The sequence below is a fragment of the Phascolarctos cinereus genome, unplaced genomic scaffold, assembly GCF_003287225.1.
Source record: "Phascolarctos cinereus isolate Bilbo 61053 unplaced genomic scaffold, phaCin_HiC Scaffold_2;HRSCAF=192, whole genome shotgun sequence".
Taxonomy (NCBI): Eukaryota; Metazoa; Chordata; class Mammalia; order Diprotodontia; family Phascolarctidae; genus Phascolarctos; species Phascolarctos cinereus.
The window spans coordinates 340,539,126-340,559,158 of record NW_027555625.1 but is presented as its reverse complement, the minus strand read 5'-3'; the positions used below and the strand labels follow the sequence as shown (position 1 = coordinate 340,559,158).

The 20,033-nt window shown below is 36.7% G+C and overlaps 1 protein-coding gene across 2 annotated transcripts in view; it reads right to left on the bottom strand.

The window, feature by feature from the left end:
- Positions 1-20,033, bottom strand: part of ABHD12B (abhydrolase domain containing 12B) — a 58,303-nt gene that overhangs the window by 30,148 nt on the left and 8,122 nt on the right. For both annotated transcript variants that reach the window (XR_013484824.1, XM_078150349.1), the window contains exon 2: positions 2,455-2,582. Coding sequence is in view for 1 of the 2 variants with exons in the window: in XM_078150349.1 (XP_078006475.1) it covers positions 2,455-2,482 (28 nt within the window). In the remaining variant the exon portion in view is untranslated. The remainder of the gene's footprint in view (positions 1-2,454; positions 2,583-20,033) is intronic.

Below are 20,033 nucleotides of genomic sequence, written 5' to 3'. Positions count from 1 at the left end.
ATATAGATATACCACTAGCTAATTTTATTTTTTTAAAAGAAAAAAAATAAATTGAGCAATATCAAAAATTAAAAAGGTGAATGCACCACAAATGCAGATGATATTAAAACAATTATTAGGAGTTATTTTGCCCAATCATATGTGAGTAAACCTGACACTCTAAGTGGCATGGATGAATATTTACAAAAAAATATAAATTGCCCAGATTAACAGAAGAGGAAAGAGAATATGTGTGTGTATGTGCATAAACACATATATGTATACATATGTAGATGAAAAAGAAATTGAACAAGCCATGAATGAGCTCCCTAAGAAAAAAATCCCCAGGACCAGATGAATTTATAAGTGAATTCTACCAAACATGTAAAGAACATTTGATTCTATTACCATATAAACTATTTGGAAAAAAAAATAAGTAAAAAGTCCTACTAGATTTCTTTTAGGACACAAATATGGTTTTGATACCTAAACCAAGGAAATTAAAAGCAGAAAAGAAAATTATAGACCAATTTCCCTAATGTACATCAATGCAAAATAAATAAGTAAAATACTAGAAAGAGAATTACAGTTATATATCACAAAATTCACACACAATGAGCAGGTAGGATTTATACCAAGAATGCAGGTCTGGGTCAATATTAGGAAAACTATAAGCATAATTGACCGTATCAACAACAAAAATTAAAGGATTAAATCAATAGATACAGAAAAGGCTTTTGACAAAATGCAATACAAATTCCTACTCAAAAAAAATACCAGAAAGCATAGCAATAAATTGAGCTATCTCAGGGATGGAGAACCTGTGGCCTCAAGGCCACATGTGGTCCTCTAGATCCTTAAGTGCAGCCCTTTGAATGAATCTAAACTTCAGAGAACAAATCCCTTTAATAAAAAGATTTATTCTGTAAAACTTGGACTCTGTCAAAAGATACCACCCAGGGACCTAGAAGGCCACATGTGGTCTCAAGGCCTCAGGTTCCCCACCCCTGATTGCTATTTTAAAATGATTAGTGGTATCTATTTAAAACCAAGAGCAAGCATGATCTTTAATGGAGGAAAACATACCAATGAGATCAGAGGTAAAATAAGAATTTCCATTATCACCACTATTACTCAATATGGTACTAGAAATGCTAGTTATAGCAATGACAAGAAAAAGAAATTGAAGAAATAAAAATAAACAAGGAATCCAAACTATTACTCTTTATAGACGAGGTATACTTAGAGAACCCTGAACAATCAACTAAAAAATAGTTGAAATAATTAACAATTTCAGCAGCTGCAGGACATAAAATATACCTCATAAATCACCAACATTTCCATAAACTACCAACAAAATCCACAGGAAGAGATAGACAGGGAAATTCCATTTAAAAAACTACAAAACATGTATAACCTATATCAGATAGCTTACCATCTAGGGAGGGGAGGAGGGAAAGGAGAGGTTAGAATTTGAACTCAAAACTTTTTAAAAATGTTAAAAATTGTTTTAACATGTAATTGTGGAAAATAAAATATATTTAAAAAATAAAATAACTGCAGACAGTATAAAATACTCAGGAGTCTATCTACTAAGACAAACCAAGGGACTATATGAACATAATTACAAAATACTTTCTACACAAATAAAGACAGATCTAAACAAATGAAGGAAACATTTATTGCTCATGGATAAGCAATAAAATGAATAAAAATAAAATAAAATAAAAATGACAAATATCTTTAAGTTAATTTACTTATTCAATGCTATATCAATCAAACCACCAAAAAAATTTTTATAGAGCAAAAAAAAAAAATGATAAAATTCATCTGGAAGAACAAAAGCTCAAAAATATCAAGGGAATCAAAGAAAAAAATGTGAAGTGAGGCAGCCTAGCTATACCCAATTTCAACTTATAATACGAAGTGGTAATCATGAAAACAATTTGCTACTGGCTAAGAAATAGGATGGTGGATCAGTGGAATGGATTAGGTACCCAATATATAGTAGTAATGTGACCACAGTAATCTAAAGCTGTATATCCAAAGATTCTAGCTTTGGGAGTAAGAACTCACCATTTGACAAAAATTACTGGGAAAACTGGAAAGCAGTTTGGCAGAAACTAGGTATAGACCCACATCTCACCCCTTGTACCAAGATGAGGTCAAAATGGGTACATGATTTAGACATAAAGGGTGATATAAGTAAATTCGGAGAGCATTGAAAATTTTACCTATCAGATCTCTTAGACAAGGGATGAGCCTATGATCAAATGAGAGATGGAGAGGATCACAAGAAGTAAAATGGATAATTTTGATTGCATGAAATCAAAACAGTCCATATTACACAGAGAACTGGCTACATTTACATCTGTCACTTAACTAGTGCCCTATGTTATATATTCAGAAAAACATAAATAATTACTGTTTTTGCTATTATTGTCATAGTCAAAGTCATAAAATGTTCATACTTACAAAAATTAAAGAAAATAATCTTTTCCATAATAGGTGGTAAAAAATGTTCTTTCAATGATTTGTTAACAAAGCTTTCATACAGAGAGACCACTTTCCTTCTGAGTCTTGGTCCAGAGTGTGAAAGGGATCTACAAAAAATTGCAAAGCATACAAAGTTTACAAAATCATTCCAACACTTTTTTCATGTCTGCATCCAGCTTGTCACATTTAAATTATAGGGACTAATGTTGAAAGTCACAGCTGACATAACTAAGAAAACTTTATTTACCCTTTGATACTCATCAAGTCTAGGTGCTGGGAGTTGATGGGGAAAGTGTTGAGAATGCCTTAAGTAAAGAATCCTGACTCGATGCCAATAAAGAGAGACTACTTTAACGTGACGGATACAGAGATGTTAGGGGAAGAGAAAAAAAGGGGAAAAGAAAAATAGATTCTACTTTCCCAGAGAAGTCTTTCCAGCCATCAACTATATCATGACAGGGTTTCAAAGAAGGTAGGGATAGAAGGTGGGACAGATGTGGGACAACTACTGCTATATATTTGTAATGAATTGGTATTGCTCTGCTAAAAGTTAGAGAGGAAGGAACTACACTGCCCATACCCTCTTCCAGGTCACAGTTCCAGGGCAGAGAGTAGTTCTTTCAGTCATGAGGGAGCAGGGGAAGGAAGGAAGAAAGGAAACTAAAATTTAGGACTAAAAATCTAGAAGATGAGTCAGATATGGATAGATTGGTGAAGCCCTCTAGAAAAAAATATTGAAGACAAATGAAATAATTACATTGAGGAGAAGAAAGGACAACTTTCTGAAAATGTGGATACAAAGATAAACCCAACAATTAATAATTTTTTAAAAAACACATCATTATGCAATCAAGCTCATGAAGAAGTTATTTTCAGTATTACTCTACCACTCCAACATCCTCAAATCATTGTTTGAACTTCCAGGGATGGAGCCAAGATGGGAGAGTAGAGGAAGCACTCAGCCAAGTTCTCCCAGCACTGCCCTCCAAAATTTTTTGAAATAGCACCTCAAGTTAAATTCTGGAGTGGCAGAGCCAATAAAAGGTCAGAGTTAGACATTCTTAAATTTGAAACAACTTTAGCAAAGTTGCAGGATATGAAATAAACCCATATAAATCATCAATATTTCTATAAATTACCAACAAAATCCAGCAGGAAGAGATAGAGATATTCCACTTAAAATAACTGCAGATGTTATAAAATGCTTGGGAGTCTACCTGCCAAGACAAACCAAGGAACTATATGAACATAATTATAAAATATTTTTCACACAAATACAGAACTAAACAACTAGATAAAAATTATTGCTCATAAATAGGATGAGTCACTATAATAAAAATAACAATTCTGCCTAATTTATTTACTTACTCAGTGCTATGTCAATCAAACTACCATAGAATTATTTTATAGAGCTAGAAAAAATAATAAAATTCATGAGGAAGAACACAAAGTCAAGAATATCAAGGGAATCAAAGAAAAAAATGTGAAATGATACAACCTAGCAGTACCCAATTTCAACTTACATTATAAAATTGTAATCATGAAAACTATTTTTAAGAAATAGGATATTGGATCACTGGAATGGATTAAGTACATAATATACAGTAATAATGTGACTACAGTAATCTAAAGTTGTATATCCAAAGATCCTAGCTTTGGGAGTAAGAACTCACCATTTGACAAAAATTACTGGGAAAACTAGAAAGCAGTTTGGCAGAAACTAGGTATAGATCTACATTTCACCCCTTGTACCAAGATGAGGTCAAACTGGGTACATGATTTAGACACAAAGGGATTACTCTTTAAGCAAATTAGGAGAGTTTGGAAAATGGTACCTATCAACTCCATGGAGAAGGGAAGAATTTATGATTAAACAAGAGATGGAGAGGATCACAAGAAGTAAAATGGATAATTTTGATTAGATGATATTGAAAAGGGTTTTCATGAGTAAAACTAATGCGACTAAATGAGAAGGAAAGCAAGGAACTGGGGGTCCAGAAGGGTGAATTTATAATAAGTTTCTCAGATAAAGGCCTCATTTCTCAAATATATAGGGAACTTATAAAACTTATAAAAACACAAGCCATTCCCCAAACGATAGCCAAAGAATATGAACAGGTAGTTTTCAGAGGAAGATAAAACTATCAACAGTCACATGAAAAAATACTCTTAATCACTATTGATTGCAGAAATGTATAATAAAACAACTGAGGTACCTCCTCATGCCTATCAAATTGGCTGACGTGACAGAAAAGGAAAATAACAAATGCTGGAAGGGATGTGGCAAAAATAGGGACACTAATGCATTGTTGTGTAGTAGAAAATTGCTCCAACAATTCGCAAAGGACCGTAAAACTGTGCATATCCTTTGACCCAGCAATACCACTACTAGATCTGTATCCCAATAAGATCAAAGAAAGGGGAAAAGGACCTATTTGTACAAAAATATTTATAGCAACTCTTTTTGTGGTGGCAGAGCTGGAAACTGAGGGGATAACAATCAATTGGGGAATAGCTAAACAAATTGCAGTATATTATTATGATGGAATATTATTGTGCTAAAAGATGAACATTATGGTTGCAGAAAAACCTGGGAAGACTTATATGAAGTGATATAGAGTGAAGTGAGCAGAACTAGAATACTATACACAGTAACAGCAATATTGTAAGGATGATCAACTGCATAAGACTTAGCTAGTCTGATCAAGGCGAAGATCCAAGCCAATTCCAAAGGAATCATGATGAAAAAGGTTAATCACTTACAGAGAGAAAAGTGATGACCTCTGGGTGAAGATTGAAGCATACTTTTTTTCACTTTATTTTTCCTGTGTTTTTTTTATTTGTGTGTTTTCTTTTGCTGCATGTTTGCTTTCTCATGGAATGTGGGAGGGGCAGGAGGGAGGGAGAGAATTTGAAGTTCAAAATTTTTTAAAATTAATGTTGGAAAAAATTTATTATTGGGAAATATTTAACAAAATAAATTTAAAAAATTTTAAAAATAACTGCTCAAAATATCTCTCAGTGACCTCCCTTTTACTTTTCCATCCCTCTCAACTCAACACATACCTTAACTCAACATGAGTACCTAGAATGTACCACTGTAAAGCTACCCAATCCTTTCACTGTGTTCTTTGGAATGCCCGGCTTTCATCTAAAATTTTTCCTCTTTTGCTCCTTCTTCTTACCCTCAGTGAGACTTTGCTCTCTCCCAGTGACAGAACTTCCCAGGCTACTCTTTCCAGTTCTGGTTGCATTTTCATGCATCTTTGAATAACTGCTAAAGGTAGAAATGTTAGATTACTCCTTACTCCCCATTGCCACTTTCAGGCTCTATTTCTGTCACCATCACTCAGTAACTATTTCTCCTTTAACATTCATTCTCCATATATTTTCCATTCAATCAAGATACTGGTAGCTGTAATCTACCAACTTACACACTTTTTGTCAAGGAGTTTAGTTACAGTATTTCTCTCCTCCCCTACTTCTGCCCTCATAAGAGAGGATTTAAACATACACATTGACACTCCCTCAAATAAAATAACCTCCCAATTACATATTTCCCATGCCCTACTCCTCCACTATAACCTCAGCTATACACAGATGTTTATATCCTTGATCTTGCCATCACACAAAAATGCTCGACTTCCTTGTTTGTGCAATCTGAAGTGTCCTTATCTGATCATGATTTGTTGGCATTTCACATCTCCCTCTGCCTTACAATCACTAGCTCTGTTTGTCCTCATCACAATGCTCTTCACCCCTCAGTTCCTTCCCAGGCCATTACCTCCAACACTCACTACACACTCCTCCCTTCCCCATCATGATCCCTGGTGAATCAGGTCAATTCTGCACTATCCTTTTCATTCTAGTCCTTTGTCCATTTATCCTTTTGCCAATTTTGCAGTGTCAAGTCATGGACTTGTATTACTCTAATCATCCATTGCTTTTTTTTTCTATTCATGTGCTTCTGAAAGAAGCTGGGGCAGGGGGTGGGGAGAATCATGAAACTATACTGACTGAGACTACTACAAAATTGTATATACTCTCAAATGGGCCTTACTTTGATAAATCAATCATTTCATATTTCCTGAATTGACTATTCTACTCACCACAACAACTTTTTCAAATCTTTTTATTCCTCCTTAAAACTCTCATGGATCCCTTTCCCCCCACCTCTCAGCTAAGAATCTTGTTTCACATTTTTATGGAAAACACTTCAACCACTTACTGAGAGATCCTTTTTTCCCCTTTCTCCTCATCTTACACCACCGAGATGCCTTTGACCACTATCTTTTTTACCCATCTCACATGAAGAGATAGACCCTCTCCTTGCCACGGCAAACCCCTACACAACTACAAAGCATACCATTCTATCCCATCTTCTCCCAACAGTTTGCCCTCTCCATCATCCCTACTCTCTCAATAATTTTCAGTCTCTTTGTCTACTGTATGATTCCCTACTGCCTATTAAAGATACTCATGTTTCCCTTATCCTCAAAAACTCCAAATTGATCCATCCATAACTGGTATCTATCATCATGTTTTATCTCCTGCTTCATGGCTAAATTCCTTAAGAAAACTATTTACAATTAATGCTTCCTCTTCTCACTCTTATCTTAACTCTACAGTCTGCCTTTCAACTTCATCATTCAATAGAAACTGTTCTCTCCTAAGTTACTAATCATCTCTTTAACTGCCAAACTGAATGGCCTTATCTCAGTCCTCATCCTTCTTGACCTCTCTGCATTTTTTGATACTGTCAATTACTCTCTTAATATTATTTTCTCCAGGTTTTTGAGACATTATTCTCTCCTGACTCTTCTCCTACCTGTCTGACCACTCCTAAGATTTACTGGATGTATATCCAGGTCAGGTTCACTAAACCTGAGTATTCCCTAAGGCCCTATTCTTGACTCTCTTCTCTTTTCCGTCTATACTATATCACTTAGCAGTCTTAGTTCCCATGGATTCAATTATCATTTCTATTAGGATTTGGGATCTCTTTATCCATCCCTAACCTTTCTTCTAACCTCTGATCTCACATCTCCAACTGTCTATTGGTCATTTCAAATTGAATGTGTCATAGATATCTTAAATTCAACATCCCAAACTGAATTTATTCTTGTTCTTGCTACCTTAATTATCCTGTCTAATTTTCTTATTACTTTTTTTTGGGTGCCACCATTTTCCCATTACCCAGGCTCACAAACCAGTTGTTATTGTTGCTTCCTTAGTATCTCTTACCCACTATATCCAATCAGTTGATCAGCCCTGTCAATTCAACCTCTATAATATGCCTTATACTTACTCCTTTCTTTCTTCTGACACTGCTACTATTTTGGTGCAAGCCCTCATCACCTCACATCTGGACTATTGCAATATCTTTATGGTTGGTCTTCCTCCTCCAAGTTTCTTCCCACTCCACTCAACTATCAAATTTATTTTCCTAAATCACAGGTCTGGACATGTCATTCTCCTATTCAATAAACTCTAGCAGGTGCCTATTATATCCAGGATGAAATAAGCATATCCTAAGTCAGTGGGGTTTTTGGGACACTATATAAAATCCTCCATTTGGCTTTTAAAGCCCTTTATAACCTAATACTTTCCTGATGGTCCGGTTTTCTCACACCTTAGCACCTTCCAAGTATTCTGCAATTCAGTTACATTGGTCACCTTGCTGTTGTTTAACAAGTCAGTCCATCTTCTTATTATTCATTTTTCACTGACTGTCTCCCATGCCTGGAATTTTCTCTACCTTTATCTCCATCTCCTGGCTTCCCTGACTTCTTCCTAGTCTCAGCTAAAATCTCTTATTCTAAAATAAACCTTTTCCAATTCCCTTTATTTGTAGTACTTTCTTTCTATTATCTCCAATTTATCCTATATATGTATATATGTGCATATGAATATATAATTTGTTTATAATTCTTTGGCAGTCTTCCCAATTAGACTGTGTACTTGGCACAGTGCCTAGCACATGGTAGGTGTTAAATAAATGCATATTTACTTGACTCAAAACAAAAAATACACCCAAGTAAGCATACTTGTAGCTGCAATAATAAGGTAGCATGCCCCCTTCAAGGTAAAGCACTTTGAAAATATATCAGAGAGCTTAACAGCCTAAAGCTCCAACTCACTCAATCTACCATCTCATACACTGGGTGTGTTCAACACAAACAAGGTATTAGTGTTTCAGGGTGGAGCTATTATTGTTTCTACCTGTTCCTCTTAGTGACTCAAACCTCATAAAAGGCTGGGGGCGGGGAGGGGGGATGTGGATCCTGTCCAGGAATGTGACTGAAAACAGGCATAATTGTTGAAGAAGGAATATATGGCTAAAAGAAAATGGGGCTTCTCTGCCCAAGGGAAGGGATTTTGGAACCCTACAAAAAGAGTTTATACCAGCGAAGCTTGCACCAGGGAGCAGAAGCCAAACACTACCTAAGATGAGAAGGCTGAGGCTATCCATCATCAGGGATCTATAAAGGAAAAAATAGATACACATAAGCAGGGGAGAGGAAAGGGGCCAAAGACTGAGGAAGAAAACCAGAGACAAAGTATTTGAGAACATAAGAAAAATACTGAAAGATAAACAAGTTGGCTATAAATAAGTCTAGTACCCAAGCAGATTAACAGTAAGACTTTTTTTTTGCTTTGCAAACCTTAAAATTATGTGTGAATAGAAGTTATTATTGTTATTACTAATTTGTCATTTGACTTCAATAAAATTCCCTCTTTATTTCAATACCTTTTTATATGGTACCTCATTACTGGCCTGGTTGATTTCTCCTGAGTTTAGTTTATTCAAATTTTCTCTTTCCTTAGCTATGGATATAGTTTTGTAAATTTATACATTTTATAGTTTTGTCAATGTTTTATCCATTTCTGTTATAATATCAATTTTGTTGTATATCTATTCACATCAAATACAGTTTATTTAGCACTCTTTTCAAATTTGTAACTTTAGCTACAGTGAAAAAGAAGAATTAAATAAATGATGATAACTGATGACAGAGAAAAGGTGTTGCTGCTCAATTTTTATTTTAATTCTGCTATCTCTGACAAGGATAATGATTTAGGTATAAGAAAGGACAGAACAAAAATAGATAACAATACCAAAGATACAAAGATAAGTAGGGAGACAATAAGTGAGATCACCTTTGAGGAATTTAAATCAACAGGCCCAGATGAAATAGTTACCTGTAATTGCTGAGCCACTATAAGCAATCTTTTTGAAAATAAATTTTTATTGAGGTTTTGGGTTTTTTTTACATATCACCAAAATTCTTCTAGTATTCCACTCCATGAAAGCCATCCCATAGAGCAAACAATATATTAAAGACAAAAAGGGGGGGATGAGCAAAACTGATTAATATATTTGAAAATATGTGCAATGTACCATACTCTTGGACTTTCTGCCTCTGCAAAGTAGAGTACGTGTATCCTCTCATATCTTTGAGGCTATAATGGGTTTTTTGTAATTTTGTAAGGTTCACTTTTGATTTTTGCGTAGTTCTTTCTGCTTACATTTTCAGTTTTTATGTATACTATTTTCTTGGCTCCGCTTATTTTAAATTCTATATCAATTTATATAGCTCTTTTTCATGATTTTCTATATTCCTCATATCCATAATTTCTTGCAGCACAGTAAAATGCCATTACCTTCATGTAGCTGAAATTTCTTTAGTTACCTACATTGTGCTGCCATTATTGGGGAAAAAAAACATACAGGACGGCTGGAGAAGAATAAATGTCTCAGTTTTGAGATAGGCAAAGGAATTTGATTAATATTGCATGAAATCCCAGAATGCATTATTTAAAGAGATAGATATATAAACAGAGATCCGGAATGGTTTTTATCAAGAAAGGAAATAAGCCAAACTACACATTTCCTTTCTTGACAAGTGACTAAACTAATAGATCAGGGGAATGTAGATATGCTTTATCTAGATTTTAGCAAAGTATTTGATAAAGTTTCTCATGCTATTCTTTCAGAAAATGTGAAGAAAGGCAGGGCAGAGCCAAGATGGCAGAGTGAAAGAAGTAATTTCCTTAAGCTCTCCCTCAAACCCCTCCAAGTACCTATAAAAAAAATGTCTCCAAACAAATTCTAAATCAGCAGAACCCACAAAAAGACAGAGTGAAAGAAATTTCCAGCCCAAGACAACCTGGATGGTTGATCAGAAAGGTATATCGCTCCATACTGGGAGAGGAACGCAGTTCAACTTGGGCATGCAGGCCGCAGCAAACCTGGAGCAGGCCTCAGAGGACTGAATCACAGGCAGCTGTGGCAGTTTCCAGACTTCTCAGCCAAAGACAACTTAGAAGGTCAGTGGGAAAAGTCTGTTTCTGTGGTGAGACAGAAGTTAGATCTCAGCCCCAGATCCCAAGTGCAGCCTCGGGGCAGTGGCTGCCTCCTGAGCTTCCGGCCCACAAACTGAGGGGGAATCAGGTGGCTGAGTGGAGGGGGATTTCAGGGATCTCTTTGCCAGTGCTGAGGCAGGAAAACTCTTGCTTTGCCCATGCTTAGATCTGGGTCACAGCTCTGAGGTGTGGTCCTGGGGCAAGGAGGAGTGCTAGCTTGGTGGAGCTTGTAGTAGCTGTGAAGAGAAAATCCTCCTCACAGTTTCAAGACAGAAAAGAGTGCTTGTGGTCACTCATAGACCAGATCACAGGCCAAGAAAGGAGTAAACACCTCGAAGCTTATCATACCACCTTGGAAGAACTGAATATTCACAGATCCCTAGAAGTATCTCTGAAAACAGCTATATAAAGCCCCAAAGCTTGGGACAATGCATTTTCCAAGAAGGGTCACACCATAGAATCTTTTTTTGTTAACAAAGAATATCAAAACATACAACCAGAAAAAGACAACAAAGCCAAAGCCCTATATCCAAAGCCTCCAAGAAAAATATGAATCAGTCCCAGGCCTTGGAAGAGCTCAAAAAGGATTTTGAGAATCAAGCAAGAGAAGTAGAGGAAAAACTGGGAAGAGAAATGAAAGTGATGCAAGAAAATCATGAAAAGCAAGTCAACAGCTTGCTAAAGGAGACCCAAAAAAATACTAAAGAAAATAACACCTTAAAAAATAACCTAACCCAAATGGCAAAAGAGTCCCAAAAAGCCAATGAGGAGAAGAATGCCCTAAAGAGAAAAATTGGCCAAATGAAAAAGGAAGTCCAAAAGCTTACTGAAGAAAATACTTCCTTAAAAATTAGAATAGAGCAATTGGAAGCTAGCAACTTTATGAGACATCAAGACACTATAAAACAAATCCAAACGAATGAAAAATTAGAAAACAATGTAAAATATCTCATTGGAAAAAACAACTGACCTAGAAAATAGATCCAGGAGACAGAATTTAAAAATTATTGTACTCTCCAAAAGCCATGATCAAAAAAAGAGCCTAGACATCATCTTTCAAGATATTATCAAGGATAACTTTCCTGATATTTTAGAACCAGAGGCCAAAATGGAAATTAAAAGAATCCACCAATCTCCTCCTGAAAGAGATCCCCAAAGGAAAACTCCTAGGAATATTGTAGCCAAATTTAGCAGTTTCTACATTAAGGGACCACAGGGCATGGAATATAATGTTCCAGAGGGCAAAGGAGATAGGATTACAACCAAGAATCACCTACCCAGCAAAACTGAGTATAATCCTTCAGGGGAAAATGGTCATTCAGTGAAATAGAGGACTTTCAAGCATTCTTGATGAAAAGACCGGAGCTGAATGGAAAATTTGACTTTCAAATACAAGACTCAAGTGGAACATGAAGAGGTGAACAGGAAAGAGAAATCATAAGAGACTTTTTAAGGTTGAACTGTTCACATTCCTGCATGGAAAGATGATATTTGTAACTCATGAGACCTTTGTCAATATTAGGGTAGTTGGAGGGAAAAAATTATATGTATGTATGTATGGATAGATAGATAGATAGATAGATAGATAGATAGATAGATAGATAGATAGATAGATGGCACAGGGTGAGTTGAAGATGAAGGGGTCATATCTGGAGAATAAAATTAAGGGGTGAGAGAGGATTATACTGGGAGAAGGAGAAAGGGAGAGGTAGAATGGGGTAAATTATCTCACAAAAAACAGAAAAGAAGAGGCTCTTACAGTGGAGGGGAAATGGGAAGGTGAGAAGGAATGAGTGAATCTTATTCTCATAGGATTTGGCTTAAGTAGAGAATAACATACACACCCAATTGGGTATGGAAATCTATCTTACCCTACAGGAAAATAGGGGAAGAAAGGGAAAAGAGAGCAGGGGAATGATAGAGAGGAGGGCAGATTGGGAAAGGGGGTAATCAGAAGCAAACACTTCTGAGGAGGGACAGAGTCAAAAGAAAGAATAGAATAAATGGGGGAGGCGGGATAGGATTAAGGGAACTAGAGTCAGTTTTTCACAACATGTCTACTATGGACATGTTTTGCATGACTGCACATGTATAACCTATATTGAGTTGCTTACCTTTTCAATGAGGGTGGGTAGGGAGGGAGGAAGGGAGAAAATTTAGGACCCAAAGTTTTAAAAACACATGTTTAAAAAGAAATGCTTTCGTGTGCAACTGGGAAATAAGAAATACAGGAAATGGGGTACAGAAATCTATCCTGCCCTACAGGAAAATAGAAGGGAAAGGGGATAAGAGAAGGGGGGAGAGATAGAAGGAAGGGCAGACTAGGGAAGGGATATTCAGAATGCATTCCACCTTGGGGTGAGGGGAGGGGTGAAATGGGGTGAAAATTTGGAACTCAAAATCTTGTGAAAGTAAATGTTGAAAACTAAAACTAAATAAATTTTTAAAAATAAATAAATACAAAGAAAACCAGAAAAGAAAGAAAATGTGAAGAGATATAGGCTAGATACTAGTTCAACTAAATGGATTCAGTACTGGTTGAATGTCTGGCTTCCAAACATTAATGGTTCAATGTCAACTTGGCAGCTCTCCAAGGAGAGTGCCCCAAGGATCTGTGCTGATTAACATTTTTGACATGACTTGGGAAAAGGCATTCTTATCAAATTTTCAGATAAAACAAAACTAGGAGAGACAGCTACCACAGAGATAGAATTAAGATCCAAAAAGATCATGATGATCTAGGAAATTGTGACAAATTGAAAAACACAAAATTTAATAAAGTGAATAAATACATATTATATATACATACATATATATATAGACATATATACACACATATATATATGTATATATGTGTGTGTATATATGTGTGTGTGTGTGTGTGTGTGTGTGTGTGTGGAGAGAGAGAGAGAGAGAGAGAGAGAGAGAGAGAGAGAGAGAGAGAGAGAGAGAGAGAGAGAGTAGCTAAATTCAAGGTAGCTTAGGAGAGAGAATGCTACCAGTCGTAGGGATCAAGAAAGGCTTCATACAGAAGTTGGTTTTGCCTATGAGAAATTTATCCCTCCTAATTGTCCTTAACTTGTTTGATCTTTGCTTTGCCTTCACTTTTGGGCACCAGATCAAAATATCACGGGCCCACGTTCCGGTTTGCGTGATTCTCCCCTTCAAGGAAGATCAGCTCTGACAGCCAGGTCCTTGTACCCACTCCAACCAGTAGCCCCTCCCACCAGCACCAGGATACTTCACAAGCCCAGGAGGAAACTATAGGGCGCAAATAACAAGTTGGAAGAAGACGAATGACAGCCCTCGGGGTGTACAGGAACAAGTTCTGCCCGGTAACCTGAGAAGGTGGTAGACGGGGAGGAGGGAGTGAGTACTCACCTTAACGCCTTAGAGACCATAATAAACCACGATCTGACATAGCCAGGCCGATCGTGGGGCTGGACTCGGACCCCAAGCTTAGGGGATGGGACTTTGGTTGCTACTTCAGGGTCTACGATTCCTTTTCCCATACTCCCTGAGTCTTGATTTGGCACCCGCTCTGCCTTCCTGGAGTAGTTCATTTCTATACCGTGAACTCCGCCTCTTCTCACTCATCTCTTATTTTCCCTACTCCTACGCTCCCTGAGGGATATGGCCTCACCAGTTCTCCTCCCCCTCCCACCCTCCTTTTCTGGGATCGGGCACGGCTTCACCTTCCTCAGTAGGATACATTACAACCAATTTGGTCAGTGGTCCCTGGGGCTCTGGAGTTTAGGGTGGTCAGTTCTACCCATTAAATCCAAATGTGGCAATAATGTATAGAATGATCTTGGTAAAGAATTAAAGATTTCTCCTGCCTTGCTTCTTTTTACACTTAACCTTCCTCAGGGCACCAACCATTCTATTTTGGAGACAAGATGGGCAGCTGTTCTTTTTCCTATTGGTTTATATGATCTAAATTTCTCCATTTAAAAAGGAACAACAGTGGTTTATTTCTGCTCCCAATAAAATTCTTGTTGCTAAGCCTGCTTTGTGTAGGACATAAAATTCAGATCTGGTGAGAATGTAACAGAATTCTAATGGAAAAGGCAATGCTTTGTGTTCAATTTGAAGGAAACTTTTTTTCCCAGGACTGGCCTAGATTATGGATGATGATTGAGTAAAGGCAGTTTTCTGATACCTCTAAAGATGCTGTTAATTGGACATATCAAAAAGGATTGTCAACTAGGATTAATTTTTCAACAGGCTAGATTCTGTGTAATAGAGAATCACATAGTGATTAAAACATTATGCAACTGCAGATTCATATGTAAAGCTGACCTGGTATCTGAACTAGTCTGCTTAGAATATTATTATATATTCAATCCAATTACACGAGAATTTATTAAATGACTATGAGGCATTGGTACTGGGTAGGGTTACAAAGACAAAATGGAAAACTGTTCCTTCCCCTGGAAAGTTTATATTCTACTATGAGTATACATTTGCCCAGATTGAGTAAATACAATATAATTTGTGGAGGTAGAGAACACTATCTAGGTGGGTCTGAAAAGGCTCTTCATAGGAAATGTTATTTGATATAAACCTTAGAAAGAATCAAAGGATCATAGGCACAGGTGAAGAGTGAGTGCATTCCAGGGATGATAGACAACCTGGGTAGAGGATCATAGGATCATAGATCTAGTCATCTGGTCCTCTGGTCAAACCTATAATTCTTCCCATCTTCTTATCCAAATCTACCCTACACCTCCATTGTGGCCTCCTGTATTTAACTTAACAAACCATTCTTTATATTAGACCTGTATACTCCCCTCAAAAAGTTACTTTGTATGTACTTGTATTTAATTTTCTATCTATATGTTAACTTCTTTCCAATAGAATATGAGCTCATTGGGGTCAGGGAACATTTTATTTTCATCTTTATATGCCTTGTGCCTAACACAGTGCTTGTTACTTGATCATTTAAAAATGCTTGTAAAATTGAACTGAATCTGGAAACTAAAGCAGAAGGGTTAACTGACTTTCCCAAGATCACATAAGTAGTAAAACAGCAGACCCAAAATTCAGACTTGCTATTTTGACATCAGACCAAGTACTTTTCCCCCTAAATCATACCTACATTTCAAGATTGGGTTAATGAAAGTAGGTCTGTTTGGCTGGTACGTAGAATGTGTGAAAAGGAATAATATGAAATAATTCTGTGAAGGTATGCTAGATAGAACTAGTTTTTGAGGGACCTTAAATGAGAGGCAGCATGGTATAGTGGAGAGCAGGCTGGACTTCCTTGGTTATAGGAAGACCCTGGGCAACCTTTTGAGCCTTGGTTTCCTTATCTATAAAATGGGAACAATAATAGGACCTATACCTCACAGTGTTATTATATTATAGAAAGGGCTTCCAAAACATTTTTAATAATATGAGCTAATATTATTGAAATGCCAAGCTATGCAGTTTGTATTTTATGATAAAGCAATAGGGAGCCACTGAAGCTAATGAGCAAGAGAAGGACATGGTCAAATGCATGTTTCAGGAATATTACTTTGTAGCTTTTTGGGGAATGGATTAAAAATTTGAGATTGAAAGCAAGACCAATTATGAGGTTATTGTAGTATACCAAACAAGAAGATTTATCCTGAACTAAAATGGTAGTGTAAGTGGAGAACAGAGATAGATTCAAAATGTGAAATTAATTAATCAACCAACTCCATTTTATATCACGATTAATCCTTGCTTTGTGAGCTAGGCCTTGTTATGCTGTGAAAGAATGTGATGTAAGAGAAGTGCTCGCTGAAAGCAAATGGGAGACGAAAGAGTGAGTATAAGAAATAGTTCCCCAGTTACAGTTCCCCTATTTTTGTTTGTCCTTTTTTTTTGTTAGTCCTATTTTGGAACCTCCCTGTTTCTGTCTGATGCTGCCAATAATCTGCTGGTGTAAAATATTCCATTAATCAATACCTATACTTCAGTCAATCAGCAAGAAGGCTTATTTATTCCTCAGGAACTGTACCATTTTTCCAATTCCTCTTTTCAGCTGGTCCTAACCACCTCCCTTATATGACACAGAATTCCACAATGTCAATTATGCCACTTGTCACAACTTTTGTAATGCTATAACCAATCAGATAGAAGGAGTGTGTACAGTTTGATGAATGGCATTCTCTCACTGCATCTGGAAGCTCAGTATTACAAATTGACCTCTTCCCTATTCCTGTTACACTTCTCTATTCCTGTAAATCCTATGAATATGCATCTATATCATGAATATGTATTTATTTCATGAATATGTAGTTTGATTAATTTATCTTTTTAGATTATAAGAATGCTCTGTATTCTGGCATGAATGTCCTTGTACCAAATGAAGTGGTCTTGGATCCCTTTTATTGGCAATTGCTAGCCTTGCTAATAAATTGATCATGCTTGGAACTCTGTGCCTCAGTTTCTCTTCATCACAGATTTTTATTACCACAAAAAGATAACTGTATTTGACATACTACACTGTTTATAATGAAGTGAAGGTAGGGAATAGGAAAGATAGTAGGGTAAGAAAGAGCAATATTTTCATGATATTCCAGATCCCTTTTCAGATATACCTTGTGAAATTACCATCTTTTTATTTCATATTAAGCAATTGATCATGCAGAGTGTTTGAGGTATGCACACAAATTCTCTAAAAGTATAAGTTATAGAATCATAGAATCCTTGTATTGCCCTTTTTCTTTTGAGCATTTTGTTGAAAGAGGAAGAAATTTGACTTTTATGTAAAGAAATCAACTGAGGGAGATATGTTATTACCCTTGCCACACGTGAACAGTTTGGTAACTGAAAAGGGCAAAAAAAACCAAACCTCTTTGTGCATGAAAATCTACTAAAATACATGTGTGAAGAGACAGTTTTTCAATTAGATATGAGATAGACTGATAGAAGAACTGAGTAGAAAACTGAGAGGATCTGTTTGAGGATAGAGAATCACAAAACAAGCATTTGTATAACACCTATGTGCCAAGAATTTTTAGGTGCTTCACAAGTATTATCTAATTTGATTTTCACAGCAGCTGTAGGATCTATTATTATCCCCATTTTATAGATGAGGAAACTGAGGCAAAGAGATGGTAAATTACTTGCCCAGAGTCATGCAGCTAGTAAGTGTGCAAAGCTGGCTTTGAAGTAAGGTCTTCCCGACTCCAGACCCAGCACTCTACCCACTGCGCCACCTAGCTGCTACAAGAATGCTCGAAGCTTCAGTGGTCCCTCATTTCATATGAAAAAACTACTATCTGTCAAGGTTCCCATGTCTCTAACATGGATTAGACCCAGTCGTGGAGTCAAGGCCCTTTTGACTTGGCAGATGTTCCCTGAATGTCAGCAAGCCCTGCTTTCGAACTGACAGGTTTCCACATGGTGGCAAGGAGAGCCCATCAACCCAAGTTACATGATTCAATATTCTAGTTTAATTAATATCCTTTCTAAGTGATAGCTAAGTAAAAACCTCCTTTGGTTAACTGCTGACACCTATGAGTGTTTCATTTTGAAACAACACCAAACCTGAACTAACAGAGTTCTATCCTGAATCAGACCAGCTCATTGCATTTGGTATAGTCAGTGACTGAGAAAAGATGGAATTGTTGTTGAAAAAAGGGAAAGGCAATGCAAATAAATAACATGGAGAGATTGGAGGGCAAGATATTGCCCCATGACACCCCAAGGCAGGATTTCTGATGATATATGGAGAATCTGCTTAGTGGGACAACTAAGACCTGGAATCAGAAAGACTTGAGTTCAAATCTAGCTTCAGACATTTACTAGTTATATGACCTTAGGAAAGTCACTTAACATCTGTCTGCTTCAGTTTTCTCACATGCAAAATGGGATCGAAATTGCATCTACCTCCCAGGGTTGTCATGAGGACAAAATGAGATCTTTGTAAAGCACTTTGTGAACTTTAAAGCACTGGAAAAGTGCTAGCTCTTATTAGAAGAGTTGATGCAGATCAATTAGTTCAAGCTAATTGCTAGAGAAGGCTTGTTGATGACAATTCTGTAGAAGTTGAAGTATCAGCATAATAAGATTTCTGAAATTGACCAGCCCACTCAGAAATGAGAAATAGAACTCTTGGCTTTTAAGAACCATGCAGTAAATGATTTAAGACAATTCCAAAAGACTCATGAAGGAAAATGCTATCCACATTCAGAGAAAGAACTATGGAGTTTGAATGCAGACCGAAGCATACTATTTTCTCACTTTTTGTTTGTTTTTTCTTTTTTGTGGTTTCTTTCTTTTGTTCTGATTCTTCTTTCACAACATGACTAATGTGGAAATAAGTTTAATACGATTGTACATGTATAGCCTATATCAGATTGCATGCCATCTTGGGGAGGAGGGAAGAGAGAGAGGGGGAGAAATTTTAGAATTCAAAATCTTATAAAAGTGAATGTTGAAAACTAAAAATAAATAAATTATTTAAAAAAGAACTGTGCAGTAAAAGCTTAAGAGCAGCTAATAGATATGGTAATGGCATAAGTACCAGGAGCTCAGCTGATAAGGGTGAGGACTAACAAAACACAGCCAGAAACTAACAGACCTTTGGTGGGAAACAGTCTCTAACCCAGAGATTTTCTTGCATTACATAGGAGACTGAGAAGAGTAAAAAGGAAATGTTGGAACTGATTATGAGAAAGCCCCAGATTTATTCCGTTATTGCTCCTGGGAATGTAATTTCTTCCATGAGAAAGCAAGGGATGGTCAAACGTTCACCACCAAGGAACTGGGAAGGTTGCAAGAGAAGTTCACCCAGCACTCTAAAGAGGCACTGGAAAATGACCGCTGGGTACACTGGAACCAACAAGAAGCCTCTTTCCACAGCAGTTTCAAAGTCTTGGGAATTGTCTTAGGAAATAATTTTTCATAGTCAAAAGAGCCAATTATATTCTCTACATAGAGGTCATCTTTTGTCACTTTTCATTTGGCTAACATGGGAAGTTACATGTATATGGAACAATAGTCATGAATTCCCACTACAGCCAGTTCCCCCCTGGGGAGGCTGCAAGGGAGAGGGTGAAGTTCTTAAAGGAAAGAGGTTTTATAGATTACATCTATATTAATTCTTCCCACTGCCTGCTATGCCTCGATGGCCAACCTACCTGGGGGATAATTCCAAACAGTCCCACCTGAATGGATTCAGACTACCAATGTAGGTTGATCCACTGGTGAAA